At 42.7% G+C, this 17,223-nt stretch overlaps 1 protein-coding gene across 1 annotated transcript in view; it reads right to left on the bottom strand.

The window, feature by feature from the left end:
• Positions 1–279: 279 nt before the first annotated feature.
• AIPL1 (aryl hydrocarbon receptor interacting protein like 1) overlaps positions 280–17,223 on the bottom strand; it is a 121,471-nt gene continuing 104,527 nt past the window's right edge. The window contains exon 8 of the mRNA XM_069761263.1: positions 280–2,092. Coding sequence (XP_069617364.1) covers positions 1,890–2,092 — 203 coding nt within the window. The 3' untranslated portion in view covers positions 280–1,889. The remainder of the gene's footprint in view (positions 2,093–17,223) is intronic.

The following is a 17,223-nucleotide window of genomic DNA, read 5'->3' as shown; positions in this document are numbered from 1 at the left end:
TGTATCACAGTGTTTTAATGCATGTGATATAAACTAAAATTTCGCTATGCCTGCTTAATGGATGCTGGTAAAGATGGGACTGCGGACCTTGAGAGAGAGAGAATTAGTGGCACAAACACTTAAAGAAGGACATTATGTATTCAGTGTGTAAAAGCCAAATACACTTAGGTTAACTACCACTAAATAATATTTTATTGCAATACGTCACCTGAGCGAAATAACCTAGAAGTCACTTACAAACCTCATTGACATTAGCCATAGATAACGAATGAGGAAGGATTCTCTTGACAAGTGCTTTATTTGTGGATATCAGTTTGCATTATACAGTGGATTCTTCATACAATGTGCAGTACAAGTAGTTTGTTTCCTGGACACTACATGAATTGAGTTGAACCCTTCACAGTTTTCATCTTCTTGCATCAATGAATTAACGCTAAAATTAAAATCATATAATCTTAAAATTATGTCTGTCATTTTAGTAGTAAGCATTTATTACAAGAAAGTATCAGATAAAGCATAGTATACTGTATTTATTGATGCTGGACAGAAAACCTCTAGAAAAAGTCTTTCTATTGGCCTAATACCTGCTTCCCACCTTCCATTATACAACCTTCAGGGCACCGGAAAACCATAATTGCTGTGAAAGAAGGAAAAAGATATAATACAGAGGAAGATGCAATGACCTGAGCTGATCATATAAACAGTAGAGTTTATGTGTGCATCTTAATATACTAACATGGAATATAGTGGGGCAGGTCTATCACTTTTTTACTGCCAATTTTCTGACCAAAGGCTATATTTCACGAGCACCTGCATCATTTTTTCCACCACATGCACCCTGTTAAGGTATGCTACACAAGGAAGGAGACTGTCAGGCTGGTAACACCTCCTTTCAGTAAAATAAGCTCTGCAGGCAGATTCTCTAGATCAGTGGTCAGCCCATAGACCTGAACAGCTCATTTACATATTTTTTAAAAATTTGGATTTATTTGGAATAAGACATCAGATCACAGCTATTAAGATATTATTTTCTTCAGCTTCTTATGACCTACATGCCCAATCCATATAGATGACTTAGGAACGTTAATCCTCCTGACAGATGTCTTTTAATTCCAAGCATGGGGATCACTGTTCTCAAGGTGTAGTCCCCAGAGATGTGACCTGCATCTCTACTGAAGACTCTGTCATTTGGGGACCACTGTTCTCAAGGTGTATTCCCCAGAGGTGGGGCCTGTATCTCTACTCAAGGCTCTGCCATATGGGGACTACTGTTCTCAAGGTGTATTCCCCAGAGGTGGGACCTGCATCTCTACTGAAGACTCTGTCATTTGGGGACCACTGTTCTCAAGGTGTATTCCCCAGAGGTGGGACCTGCATCTCTACTGAAGACTCTGTCATATGGGGACCACTGTTCTCAAGGTGTGGTCCCCAGAGGTGGGGCCTGCATCTCTACTCAAGACGTTGTCATATGGGGACTACTGTTCTCAAGGTGTGGTCCCCATTGGTGGGGCCTGTATCTCTACTCAAGACTCTATTATATGGGGACCACTGTTCTCAAGGTGTATTCCCCAGAGGTAGGACCTGCATCTCTACTCAAGACTCTGTCATATACTATAAATGCCTGAAATGGGAATAACAATTTACTGATTTTCCCAATGTCTTTCTGTAAAGTTCTTCTAGTGTTGTAAGATCTTTTAATCTACTTTCTTATTGTACATATGTTGAAATATCAGAGACCATTCGGGGCATCAGAAAATGAAGGTAATAGTAAACGGGAATATGTTACAAATATTTCCTATTGCTTGTGGTAATTGCAAATAAGGTTGGCATAAGTGAAGCAGTTATGGATGCCAGTACAACCTATAGAATAGTTGTGATTTTCTGATCTCTTATGAAAATAGATTTTTATACTTGAGTTTTTCTTCCTCTTCCTTCTCTTGCATCCTTGTCTCTAGCATCCGTATTTCTTTCTTTACTTGTCGGCTCATTTCTGGATCTAGTTCTATGACTTTCTCAAAATCCTTCTTTGCTTCTGCTTCATTCCACACTTCAGCGTTCGCTTTTGCTCGAAGGAAATAAGCCTTCACCAAACCTAGTATGGATCAAGGAACTCAGATCAGTACTTGTATTGGCTTCCCGAATAATATTAACAAGAATGAGATTATGATCAAAAGAGAACAAAGAGAAACATCTAATGGAATTATTTTTTATCAGACTAAAACCTGACAAAAAGCAAACTGCATCTCAGTCATGCCTAAGGGTACCGTCACACAGTGGCATTTTGATCGCTACGACGGCACGATCCGTGACGCTCCAGCGATATATCCGTGACGCTCCAGCGATCTCGCTGTGTCTGACACGCTCCTGCGATCAGGGACCCCGCTGAGAATCGTACATTGTAGCAGATCGTTTGAAACTTTCTTTCGTCGTCTAGTGTCCCGCTGTGGCGGCATGATCGCATGGTGTAACAAAGGTGTGCACGATATTGTATACGATGTGCACATAGTAACCAACGGCTTCTACATCGCACATACGTCATGAAATTATCGCTCCAGCGTCGTACATTGCAAAGTGTGACCGCAGTCTACGACGCTGGAGCGATATTGTTACGATGCTGGAGCGTCACGGATCGTGCCGTCTTAGCGATCAAAATGCCACTGTGTGATGGTACCCTAAAACAAATACACTTACATTATTTGTGATGGTTCACTGAAATCAGAGTGTCTCCCTGCGTCTCCTGCCAAACATCTGTCTTCATTATAGTGCAATAATGCTGTGTCCAAGGTAAAATCATATCATATGGCCAAATTCATAATGAAGGGAACTGATTGGATAAACTATGAATGATAATTTAAAGGGGTTGGCCTTAGGGTACAAGCCTGCAGTCACTCTATGTGACTGCAGACATGTGATTCCTAACATCACGCTCACTGTGTGACCGCAAGTATGCAATTTGAGTACATGCAGTCACATGCCAACTAGACGTGCACGGCCTCACTCAATGCAAGTGTATGGAGCAAGGCCAGATGCATCTAGTTGGAATGTGACCGGAAGTAAGAAAATTGCATACTTGCAGTAACGTGCCCATGGTTCCGGGTGACGGCATGGAAAAATCCTCATAGAGAGAAGTGCGTGACTGCAGACTTGTACCCCGAGGCCGAATAACTCCTTTAATTCTAAATAACAGGCAAATAGAGATACAATTAGTATGAGCTAATAAAACTAATTCAGGTCAATTGCTCATTTAATTATTTCTATGCTTGCAGAAAATATTATCTAGCCGCTGAAAACCACTTGGCTATCTCTGACAGGGTTTAATATTGACAAAATAAATGATAAAAAAAAATCACTGGAAAAAGACTAGTAATTCAAAATATAAGAATATGTGCTACTGGGAAGCAAAATTCACCCACAGATGTGTGGATTGACTTTGCATTGCACATTTTAAAATTCTGCTATCAATTTAAAATGCAGAATTGCTCACAAAGCATGTCAATCAAATCTCATAACTAGGGCTGTGTTAACCTGAAAGGTAAAGTTCAGGTTCCAGACCAAACACCTAGTATCTGTGTATGGATCCCATACACGGACTTCTCCCTGAAGTTCATGTTACTGTTCTGGTTCGGAAACCTGAACATCCGGTGATTCCCACACAGTCATCTGTATGATGACAGTAAGTTTGTTACCATGCGGTCATACAGATGACAGGGTGAGAGCCAGCAACTGTGACCGGCGGTAAATAGGTTACCGCCAGTCACAGGTGTCGCCTTATTCATTATAAAGGGAGACCAGGTCCAAATAAGGGTACCGTACTGGTACCCATACCAAACTTTTTATAAATGTTCAACCAAACCCGAACATCCACAGGTTCGCCCATCACTATTCATAGTATGAAATATCCACCCATATGCACATATTAAACTATCCAAACTGAAAACTTGCTAAATTTATCATGGAGTAGTATCCAGGTCTCCTGACCTGATCATTTCAGGATTTCAAGTGCTTATTAGTAATTAGCGAGCACTAAAATACTCGGGTGCTTGACTCGAGTAACAAATTTAATGGAAGTCAATGGGAAACTTGAGCATTTTTTCCAGCAGACCCTACCAAGAGGTCCAGGGGGCATTCAAAAATCTCTGAAATGGATGGAAAAAGTGCTCAAATGGAATGGAAACAGGATGGGGAAGATGCTTGGAAGCATCTCTGACCTCCTGGTCGCTACTGGGAACAATGTTGTCAGAGTATTATGCAACTTTTACGGACTGACAATAAAACATACGAAAATAAAGATAAAATGGATTTTACAGGAAAAAAGGTTAAGAAACATTCTTTATAGTATAATGACTTGGATATAAGGCAAATAAAAAAGAGGCTTTTTTGCTGAGTTTTTGCACTTTTTCATTGCTTTCAATGGTGAAATAAATGCTGAAAGAATTGACATGCTCTATCTTTCAAAAATGTAGCAGTTTTCCCTTTCAGTAAGGAAAAAAAAGGAATAAAGAATTGTGTACATGAGATTTTAGATTTTTTTTCCCCTTTGTAAGAAATGGGACTCCTAGACAGATGAAGCCTATGCACTAAGTGAAAGGCCTATCAAAAATTGAAAGGAGTGATTGCAATACATATGGAATAAACGTAGAGGATGTCCTCGGAAAGCATTTTTCCCCCCTTTGGAAGCAGTGTGACCCCTAGGCTGGTAAAGCGTATGCACTAGAGCAGTGTTCCCCAACTCCTGTCCTCAAGAGCCACCAACAGGTCATGTTTTCAGGATTTCCTTAGTATTGCACAGGTGATTGAATGCTTGACTGTCCAGGTGATGCAGTTATCACCTGTGCAATACTAAGGAAATCCTGAAAACATGACCTGTTGGTGACTCTTGAGGACCGGAGTTGGGGAGCACTGCACTAGAGGCAAGGGCTTCCAAAAAATTAGAAGTAGGCACTTCATTACTCCATGAGAAACACCTAGTGTAGGGCCTCAGAAAACATTTGCATTTAGAATCAGTGGGACTTCTGTGGGCAACAACAATGAATCCCAGATTCGAGGCCAATACCTAGGGTACAATTGGCACAATAAGGACCTTCAGACATCCGACTCCGATTTAGCTCCAGCTAAGGTGGGCAGCAGTTCCTCTTGTGCCAGCTCAGGTCATCAGGCAGCCTCGAGGTTTCAAACAGATTGAATCAGGGGTTTCAAAACATTTTTTTTATCTCTTGGAGACCTTTGCCAATGGAAATTCAAGAACCATGGGGGAGAAACTTCTCCAACCCATCCTGGGGAAAGAACACCACAAGTCTTTTGTACATTTATTTACATAAGAGGTGCATTTTGGCCTTTCTCCCATTGTTCGAATGCATCATTATTTTTGTTTTACATGGAGTTGATGCAAGCAAATCTGAGGCTTGCTGTCCGCAGTCACTGCTCCCTCCTTGCTTAAGCTGATTCAGTGGGATTTTAGTGCCAGTGGGGGGCATAATAAATAATAATTGACACATCTGCCTGTCAATTGAAAATGCTGACAGGATGACTGATCTCAAAATGAACTAGGTCTGAATTGGCCAACACTTTTCAACCCCACCAGATGACAAGCAGCAAAACATATAGGGGGGTGTATTCCCATGTATCCCTTCCCACTAAAAAAGGGCATATGATTCATGGTTTCATTTACTTGTTCCCCTCCTCCTTTAATTCATAACTATCCCTGCGCCTGCACCTATCCCTACACTGAATGCAGCTAGCAGCAGTATTATTAGGGAATAGAATAGATATAACCTTGATAAGAATTGTTGGTTTTAGGATGCAGCAGCAAGGACTGTAAGGCAATAATACCGGACTAAAAGCCTGTAATATGCTGTCCCTACTCCACCAGCAAACGTTATATGAATTGTGTATAAGAGCAGTGTTATTTGAGAATAGAATCTATTTAAATTGTCCCTGAAATAAGATTTGCTTGTGCATGGCAGCACCAAGGACTGAAAATGCAATCAGCCCTGCCTAAATGTCTCTAATACGCTATCCCTACTCTACCAGCTAACTCTAAACGAACTGCAGGTATGAGCGGTATTATTAAATAATAGAATCTACTTGAATTAGCCCAGAAAAGGATTGTTGGCTTAACTTTCCCTTCTGGGCATCCTCGCATTTTAGTGGCTGAAAATCAGAGGTTAAAAATGTGGGGCGGTGAATTGAGCATGGCGCCCGAGTACTCGGATACTCGATTGAGTACCAAGTGTCTCAAACACCAGAATGCTTGATGGAATGCTAAGCAGTGCCGAGCACACTCGCCTATCACCGGTGCTTATTCAAACTGGATCAATGCAGGCTCTGTTTCACTTATTTTGTGCAGTTGATAATTGCTACATGCATTACATGTTTTTGAACATATCCAGACCATTTAAACTGTTATTTAGTAAAGGGATTTTTCTTATTTATTCTATGCATGTAGCAATATTATCTAACTATTATAGCAGCACTCCAGCATTTTTTCAGCTCGAGTGACGTTACTAATCTAAGGTCCCTGCCCTTGATCTTTTAGGCTACTTTCACACTAGCGTCGGATTTGGCCCGTCGCATTGCGTCGGGCCAAGATTCCGACGCTAGCGTTTTATGCGCCGCACAACGGGTGCAGCGGATGCATTTCTCCGGCGCATTCGCTGCCCCATTGTGAGGTGTGGGGAGGTGGGGGCGGAGTTCCGGCCGCGCATGCGCGGTCAGAAAAAGCGCTCCGTCGGCAGCAAAAAACGTTACAATTAACGTTTTTTGCTCCCGGCGGTCCGCCACAACACGGCGCAACCGTCGCATGACGGTTGCGACATGTGTCAATACGTCGCAGCAACCGTCGCATGACGGTTGTGACATGTGTCAATACGTCGCAATGCGTCGGTAATGTTACTCTATGGGGCAAAAACACATCCTGCAAACAACTTTGCAGGATGCGTTTTTTCCCCTAAATGACGCATTGCGACGTATGGCAAAAAACGCCAGTGTGAAAGTAGCCTTACTCACCCTCTGGTGTCTTAACTAATTTTTTGTGCCACTCCTGTCCTGATAAGCCATCTTGTGACTGCATCTTCTGACTGGCCGGAAGTCAGAAGCTACAGTATGTCACAAGCTCTCAGTGCAAGTTTATGAGTTCCAAAACAGTTAACATTTTGCGAAAAAGTTACAAAGTAAAAAAGCCACAAAATTAAGGCACAACTCTGCACCTCTGCAACTTTTCAAAAGCTTTTAAGTAAGAATTCTGGTGAGAAAGCTGTGATTTATCAGGCCCATTTTTTTTTCCAAGAAAATATTACATTTTTTTTTCAATCTAAAACCAAATTAATACTACCACTAACAATATATACATACTATTCTTTCAAAGTGAAATTTATTTTCATAACTATATATGGAAAATTTGCAGTGTCTTTGTGAAGGTATTTTTGGAGAAGATCTTACATGAATTCCTCCTGAGTGTCAATTATTATTTCTACCTGAGGAGAGAATAAACCTTTGTTCCATTGAGGGAACTATTACAGTACAGTACATCAAATTAATTACACTCGGAGATTTAGAGAGCGCTTCTCATAGGCTGTTATGTACACTGCATGGATTCATGATGTGATGTACGAAATATTGGATCTGTAAATTGGGCAATTTTCTTTGAATTTGTGTCCTTCAAATCCTCCTGCTTTGAAGTAGTGTTAATCTCTCAGCTCAGACGATAATCTGTAGTTGTAAGACGTTTACAGTTTTACAATTGCCAATGGAACAAAACGGCACAGAGAAGAATTGTGAAGATTTTGCTTTATTTTATATATAAAGTATAAGCACTACCACAGAAGATATATGGCTGCTATGAACATACATTACGCAATGGTGCCATCACAAGGACAACTTGAGAAAGCCATTATGGAAAGAGGCTTCAAATAAAGACTGTAGCAAAATAGTATTTTCAGTTGTTCCTGCAGCAGTTGACATACATGGGGTCTATGTGTGTATTTGTTCATGCGCCCTCACCCATGCTTGCACAATCATATATTGATTTTTGTTTGAAAATGAAAAAGTAGTAAACTCATTTCAATCATTTACCATTCTACCTAGAAATAGGAGGGCCCCATTCATCAAGGTGTTTTGACAAAATTCTGATGTAAAACACCATGAAATGTTTCAAAATGTGTGCATAACCTGGAGTTGCACAAATATTTTCCATATTTTGGTGTTTTCATTTCACTCCCGCTCAGCTCAAACATCTTTTATTAAACCCTTACTAACATCTGCCATACATATACAGCGCAAGTGGGTAGTGGGTGTATGGAGCGGGGTCAAGGGGTTTGCTCGCCCAATACTCAGCAGGTGATGGCTGGTGTGCACAGTCAGATGGCTGTATAAATTGGACCGCAATGTTTGGCACCCTCTGAGCTGAAGCGCAGGAACCGGGCACCAGGAGCCCGAGGCTGTGTTGCACTCCACGTCCCACAGCAGTACCGGAGGGCAGAAGACTTTATGTAGTCTGTCCGCTCCCACACCCGAAGGTGCAGCAGTACACAGAGAGTCCGGGTCGTGATAGAGACCCTGTAAAAAGGCTTGCATTGCCCATCATATGGGGTACTGTACCAGGACAGGAGAGAGGACATTGTAAGGGAGCCACAGGCAGCAAAGACCTAGCAAAATAGCGAGAAGGAAGGCTTACAAAACTCACCTGGGAGAGGGATCCATCATTGCCTCCAGGCCGGTCGGACCACATCAACACCTGTTGCTGGCACCCTGGACTGAGCCTGTCTGCATCAATAAGTCAGGTAAAGATACTGCAACCCTGTGTCCTCCGTTTATTTCCAGCACCACACCATCATTGCCCAAATACACTGGGAGCCCTAGGGACCCAGCTTCACCTGTGGTAAGCGATACTGTCCTTGCTGCAGTACTATCACCCCCAGAGAACCCCTTTAAGCATCGTCGGTCACCCCTGACCAAGTACCACAGGTGGCGTCACAAACATTTCCTATTTCTACAAACTTTATTCAAACCCCTTTAAAGACTGTCCCTTTTACCTGGGTGCCCAGGGCCACGAACCGGGTCGCTGCCACTGTGACCACCCCTTTAATAATGACCGGACCTGGTACTGAGTACCTAACAGACCAGGCGGGCGTTCAAACTTGGCATCACGAACAGGATGGACAAACCCATTGAAGTGGGTCCTGTGCGCCATGGACTGTATTGTACTGTGTAATGACCACCTTTGTTTCAGCACGAGGCGGATAAAGAACAGGAGAAGATATGTTGCCATGGGTGGAGTTTAAGAACCGGCGCAAGAGACGGACCTGCCCACTATAGAGACTTTAATGCGAATAAAACATGTCCGTCAGGAAGATGGATCCGCCCTTGTAGATGGCCGTTGGGAATGTGGAGCAGAGACCACCCATGAAGCAAAGAGAGGAAGGAGGACATGGGAAAGCGTGGCCACAGCATGGCTGCACGCTACCTGGTGAGAGCGATGGCGGACAGCAGTGGAGAGCTGCTGGGACATGCAAACACCAGATAGGATGTCCCTGGTCAGCCACAAGAAACCCTGGACCAGATGACAACCTTAAATCTGGAGCTCCTCAGTGCATTGATGGAGGAGCTGGCCAGACAACTCCTGTGGACCCAGATGACAGCGGTGGCCGCATGGAAGGAGTCGCTGCTGAAAAGGATGATGACCACGCAGCACCAGATTCTACCACCATTGCTCACAGCCCCAGCGGAGCTGGATAGAGGCACTGATGAAGAAGATGTTGGTGCCAACGAAAGACGTGGAGCCCGCACCCTTAGCCCCTGCGGAGCCAGAAAGAGCGACGCTGTTAGAGGAGATGATGAAATCACAGCTACAGGCCCTGCAACCAGCGCACCTGACCCCAGCGAAGGCAGAGAAGGACACCAGCACCGGAGACGCAGGTAGGCAAACTGCCTGGTAGGTGAGGAAACCCTGGTGGGACCCTTGGAAACCCCGCCAGTCCTAATGCCCAGCCAGGTAGCAACAACCGTAACCTGGAACCGCATAACAGACCTGGAGGGAATACTCACAGACCTGCTGGCACCTGAACCCTCTCCCCTGAGAGCATGCAGGCAAGAAGAAGCCATACACTGGAAGAACCCCAAGTCAGACATTATGGAGCTCCCAATAGAGGCCCAAGCAGCAGCTAATTGTGTAGAAAGAGTGGAAAAGGAGGAATACTGCCAATGGCAAATATTAAAACTTGTTGCAGAGGATAAAGAGTGCAGAGCTAAATGGGAGATAATGGAGGAACGTAATATGTTAGCTAAAGCCCGGTCCCGCAAAATTATACCAGCGGATAGAGATCCAATAAGAAAAGGAACCGAGGTCACCTTTAACCTGGTCAGAGGATGGGGGTTTATTAAGGAAGATGGAGAAACTACTGAACTGTTTGTCAACTGCAGAGACGTGGAGTCACACCTCTTTAAGGGACACCCTGACTGTGACCTATACCCAGGAGATAAGGTAACCTTTACGTGGCACCATAGTGAAAGGGGATATTATGCCCTGCATGTAAAACAGTGCACAGAAGAGCGTGACAATACCGGTGTAGCCACTGAGAGTGGAGTACATACCAATGCTACACAAACACCTGCTGATGGACTGTTCACAGTTGAGTCACCAGTTGTGATATTTGCCACAGAACTTCCCCAGTCAGGAAGCAGTGGACACCAGGACCTACCTTGGAAGAGAAAATAAGAGAATAAAGGACCAGAGATACCTGGCTTTAAAATGTTTTGGTTATGTTCATTAATGTTTATTAAAGTTTAAAGAGACAGTAGGGTAATGAACGGCGCTTACCTGCAAACTTTTCCCCTGTAAATAGTTGGTACCTCTTAAGGTGCCCCTTATTGGTTTTACCACGTGCCGGCAGCGACAGTGGAGCCCTGTTGTTTACAGACCAAAGAAAAACCATCTGGATGATATATGCTTTGTACCCCGCCCAAGAACTACGTTGTGGCTTTATGACGGGTCCCTTGCTTCATTGTTGTTATTGGTACATAAGGACACCTGATACTAAAATGTTTGCACTTTTGGTAATTGTTTGCTATGTAACGTTTTAAGCCAAGAACCTCCCACAAAGGGAAGCCTAAGTTTAACCTGTTTAACCAGTTGATATGCATGTCCAAAATGCTTGCATTCTTGACCTGTATTGTTGTTTTTCTTTTCCCAGTCTGGGAGTACTGGAGTTAACAGGGGGGTGTAACACCCCAGGTAACCGGTTGTTGCAGTGATATAGCCTTCCCTTCGGGGAGGGTGATGTCATGCCTGGAGGCAAGGAGGATTCCCTTTAACAGGTAATGCATGTACATGCAACACATTCTGAATCCAGGCCAGAAGGGGGAGCTCTGAACCCGGATTCAAGGGAGCTTCTCCCAGATATATATTCTGGTCTGGAGGAGTTAATCAGTTGGAATTGGAGTTAGTTGGTGACAGGGAGAGAGTGGGGCCATGCAGCCAAGTGTGGTGCTGCAGCTCCACGACAGAACAAGAAGGTTTGCAGTGATAGCAAGTGTTGGAGGGGAGAAGCAAAGGAGAAGTCAGCAGCTCGGAGGGGAACTGTCATTGGGCACCCTCTGAGCTGAAGAGCAGGAACTGGGCACCGGGAGCCTGAGGCTGTGTCGCACTCCACGTCCCACAGCAGAACCGGAGGGCAGAAGACTTTATGTAGTCTGTCCGCACCCACCCTTTTAAGCAGTGTCGGTCACCCCTGACTGAGTACCACAGGTGGCGCCACAAACATTTCCTATTTCTACAAACTTTATTCAAACCCCTTTAAAGACTGTCCCTTTTACTTGGGCAACCCATTTAATAATGACCGGATCCGGTAGCGAGTACCCCACGGCCCTGGCGGGCGTTGCAAATAATCCAATCGATAAACACCGAAAACAGAAAAAAATTACAACTGACAAAATTGCATTTGTTTGGTCAGCGCAATAATACAAAATAAGATACTTTGATTGCTTCGTGCAGAAAATCTACTATATCCCAAAATTACATCGATAAAAATGTCCCACTGTCTCACCCCACAAGACACAAGCCCTCAAACAGTTCCTTGATGGTACGGTTTGTTCTTATTTTTTTCCACTAAAATAATGAAAACCTGTACAGGTTTAGTGTCACCGTAATCGTACAGATGAGGAGAATCATATTGCCAAGTAATTTATACCACATAATGTATGACATGAAAAAAAAGTGTTAATAAGAAAGTAATTATGTGTTAACAAGAAAGCAATACGATGGGGCAATTGTGAGGGTGATATTTTCGGACACATTTATTTGTGTCATTGTATTTGGGAAGATGAATGAATTTAGTAAATTCGTACAATAGTGAATGAATGTGATTGACAGAATAACATTGTCTTTTTCACATATATTACACACTGCAGTATATGTATGGGGAACATATCCTAGAAAAAAATCAAAATAGGTTTAACTTTTATAGTATATTTCATTTATGACTTCCATTTATTGCACCTTCAACCTTCCTTGCCTCTGAGAGTTGAGACACAGATCTCACCAATAAACCAACTCTGACATGGAGCAGCGGAACACACAGCTGTGCAGTCTTCAGGGAGGCACGACAGGTCAAGAAACACTTCAGATTAGCTCCAGTGTCACCTGCTCGCTTGCTCCACCATGTCAGATTTTATTAGGACATAGGGGATCAAATTGTCCAGAGAGAGTGAAGAAAAGTAATCTTCTTGTACAGGAAACTGTATGAAGACAAAGTAACCTGGGAGGGCAGATGAGCAGAGGAGCAGCAAGGCGCACAAATGTTCTCACAGAGACTCGGGAAGGATAAATTAAAGCAATAAATGGGATTATGGCCTGAAGCTATGCCAAGTGGAAACACAAACAGTGCCACCCTGTGACCTTTGAGAGGAAATTAAAGAGAAAGCGCTGTGAGATCTCCTCTCATCTGCAGTCGCTTTCCAGCCCCTTGTCTCTATAATTTCGTCTTTACTCTGGCTGTAATTCAAGAACACAGACAAATAACAGGCAGCATTGCCGGTGAGCGCAACACATGTTATTTTCTACTGTTGCATATGGCACAAGGTAATAACAATGTTTAAAGAAATAGATGTTTTCTCTGTCTTTATTTTTAGATGTTTACACTGTAGAAGGTTATTTCTTTTTTTTTTTTTTTGCATGGCGATAGATTAGTTTCCATAAAGTTACAATACTTAATTCTCTCTGTCTACAAGAAACAAAAGTCCGGTATATTAACCCGAAAATGCCATCAAAGATGAATAATCAGCAACACAAAAGGTGGAAATCTATACGAGCGGATGCTTCATATGCTATTTTTACTCCAACGTGCGCTATGCAATGCACCAAATGTATTAACCCTTTCCCTACATAGTATATAATATTTGTCCAACGTTGCGTCTCCGTTTATGTAGAGGATTAAGAAGCTGAGCCAACAATATACCAAGCAGATGCCAGCTATGGTACAAAGCCACAATCTGCCTCTAACTACAGAGACAAGAGTTCTTTAATCACTTAAAGGGGTTGTCCAGTCTTAAGCTACAAGTCTGCAGTCATTCTATGTGACTGCAGACTTGCAAATCTTCACATCAGGTGCACTGCACACTCTAACGGTTGTCCAGTGCCGGCCCCAGGAGTGAGTATGACATGAGGATTCACAAATCTGCAGTCACTTAGAGTAACTGCAGACTTGTAGCGCAAGACCGGACAAACCCCTTTAAATGCCACTGTCAATATCTGACAGCAACTTTAAATGATAACAGTGTTGGTGTGCACTTCCATCTACCCCCCACCCCAAGACAAGATTCTGCGAAACCGATGGATTGAAGTAAAAGACAGGGGACTGCTGAAGGCCACCTGTCATGATACGTACAACGACCCAAGCAGGGGGGTTGGTCAGTGGAGGGCACAGCAAACACACAATGGGATGGAAAAGGGGAGAGGAAGGCCCTACCGATAGGGAAATGAGGGACGGACACCCCATGAGCTCAAACCTTAGCCTGTCCCTGCACTCCTTTAATGCCCTAAGTGGGTCCTTCCCTCCACCTCTGTCAGGAACCCCGTCCCTCGCTGTCATCTCACACTGCTCTGACTAGTGCAGTGGCCGGCAAGGGCACTAGCCTCACCACTGCAGATGGTACCACACAGGGGACAGTGATAAACACAAGATAGACAAGGAATAAACACAACACTTAGCTTCCAAACTCAGCTGCCAAGCTCCACACTGCAGATGACACAAAAACAGGACTCCAAACTCCAGAAGTAGCTGACACCAGAGAGTTGCAACTGCACGGCTCATCTCAATAGAGAAACTCTATCACCAGCAGTCAGCTGATGCATCAGGTGACCATTTAAAAGATGGTGGGAGTGGTCACCACCCACATCAGCTGACCTAGCCACTCTGCAGATGCAGCAGGCTGCCAGCTGGGGAAACTAACATTATCCCCGCTGGTCCTGAAAGGAAAAAAGCTACATTTAAGATATAGTGGAACCAGAGCTGCCATGCATCCAAAATTGGATCGCGACACCACCTTTGTCTTCCTGTGAAGCATATCCTGCGGCTGGTCTTCATAAAAGACCGTCTATTTCACAATATACCGCCATACTGTTGTATGCCAGTATATAGTATAAGAGATCCAGCAATCACTTTAAAGGAGACTAAAAAAAATAAAGAAAAAGATTACAAAAAAGTTTTAAAAAATATGAACAAAAAATGTAAAATAATTCAAATCACCCATCTTTTCCCTTATCAAAAAAAAAAATGCAAAAGTGAAAAAAGGATATGTATTTGCTATCACTGTGTTCATACAAATCCCATCGTTAAAAATATTAAATTAATTTGATTTTTCAAATGCCGTAAAAGGAGAAAACAAGCACAAAGTCAGAACTGAAGTTCCTTTGTTTGGAATGACAAGTGATTAAATGATTTTATCTAATATATAATTGCCTAGAATACTACTTCCTGCAATTTGTGCCAACTTCCTGTCCGGAGCTAATGTCCGGAGATAATGTCCGGAGCTAATGTGCGGAGATAATGTCCGGAGATAATGTCCGGAGCTAATGTCCGGAGATAATGTCCGGAGCTAATGTGCGGAGATAATGTCCGGAGATAATGTCCGGAGCTAATGTCCGGAGATAATGTCCGGAGATAAGTGACGTCAACAGTGTCCAGTGTCTGATTTGTTGCCGCCTGCTGCGAGCGACCAATCAGAAACGTGCCGTACTGTGACACACTCCGCCCGCCATTTTGGTGTGATTTTTGAATTTTTACCTCACAGCAAGTTTCTACTGCGTGGAGGCGGGCCCAGTGACGTTGCTCTTCAAGCTCCTGCCGAATTTCGTCAAAAAAATGATAATACCATTTACCAAAACTATATATATTTAGTTGTGAAGTGGTTCAGTGACATTTTCACACCAATTTTGAACTTTTGTTTGGTGTTTTCTCCATATACTGCCTATTATTCACTGACTGTTATACTGAGAGACTGCCGTTTATTAACCTCTTCTTTGCCACATTGGGTATATTGCTCTATTATTTGCCACATAAGGACATTGTCCATTATTGCCCAGCAATTTCTCTGCAATATAAACTGCCTATTTATTAATATCTGCATTCCTGCAAAGAACTATTGCCTATTATTAACTGGGTATTTTCCTACTACCTGACATTGTTCTTAAGCAAAGAACCGTTGTTGTGGCATTTGCCACAACACGCAAAGTTGTCGTCTGATGTCTTTCATCCCTCCCCTCATAAGCATGTTCATGGATCCTGTGTAACTGTACCTTAAATAACAAGAATTGTCAAGAGCTGGTGAGTGCAGCCATTTTTTGTTCTTTCTTACTATTATTTATTAATTGTATTATTCTTACATTTGAATAAATAAAGTATATATGGATTCTAGACTCCCGATTCTTTAGAATCGGGCTGCCATCTAGTCTAATATAAAATGTATCAACAAAAATGTCAGCTCACCAGGCAAAAATAAGCCTTCATACAACTCGGTCAATTTTCAGTTTGGAAATTGCAATATTTCAATTTTTTTATTATTACAGATTGTTTTATGACATGTAAAAGAGGACACAAACCTAAAATAAATACTTTGCATTGAACATAAAAACCTCATTTAATTAGTTGGTTATTTTCTTATTTATATATTCCTTGGTAAAGACCATAAAAATTAGCATTATCTCTAAACCATATGGTTTACTATTTTACCTTCACCACGGGCATGGTTATCTTCACTATTATAGTTGTGGCCATTGCGGCATATTTACCTTACGGTGCCTGTTAGGTCTCCCTTTTCCATTGGGGATTATCAGGTCCCTGCATGGTGCATGATTATATGGGACTGGCTGGGTTATCTATGGCGCGCTATTACGCTGCTACTTAGGTTATTTTCAGTTCTGGGGCATGTGTATTATACACTGTTTGGGTATGTGCGGGTTTTTTTTTGCCTTATCGTGGGCTTTTGAGTGTATGGGGTTATGTTATATCCCCTTGTTTTAAATGTTTTTAATGTGTTTTTGTCCTTTGCATACACGTTTAATAAAGCTGTGATTTGATATGGTGCGTTGGTGGTGATTCCCACTGTATACCTTTTTCTTCTCTTTTTATACTGGGTAATTGTTTAGGCCTTGGTTTGAGTCCCACCGACCGTGGTGCCCCAATTAACTCTTTGCTTGGTTCATCAGCATTAGAATATCACATTATCACAAGAGGACTAAGTGTCTTGTGCCTCCTAGTCAACTGCTCTGTGTAAGCCCGCCCCCACCACTGATTAGCAGCTTTGTGTCTATGCACGGTGTTATCAGGAAGCTGCCAATCAATGGTGCGGGTGGGGTATATACAGCTCCGCATTTGAGAACTGACAGATCTGCAGCACAGAAAACTGTGATTGTATCAAAATGACATCAAGCAGACTAGCAAGTGACACATCACTAGAATCAGCGTCTCAGTCCCTACATCATGCTGCTCTCAGATTACCTAGGAAAAACCTGCTAAGTGTAATCCAAGTTGTAATGTTTCTTTTATAAACTCATGGGTCTTCAAACAAGTAAAAGTTTATGCACCTCCAAAAACCAAGCATCCTTTGATATATAATAATAATAATAATTTTATTTATATGGCGCCAACATATTCCGCAGCGCTTGATATATATATATACTCATCATAGGGTAAATAGTTTCCTCTTCGCCACAACTAGGCACAGTATGTCAGC

The sequence above is a fragment of the Ranitomeya imitator genome, chromosome 3, assembly GCF_032444005.1.
Source record: "Ranitomeya imitator isolate aRanImi1 chromosome 3, aRanImi1.pri, whole genome shotgun sequence".
NCBI lineage: Eukaryota > Metazoa > Chordata > Amphibia > Anura > Dendrobatidae > Ranitomeya > Ranitomeya imitator.
This window is presented reverse-complemented; position numbering and strand designations above follow the sequence as displayed.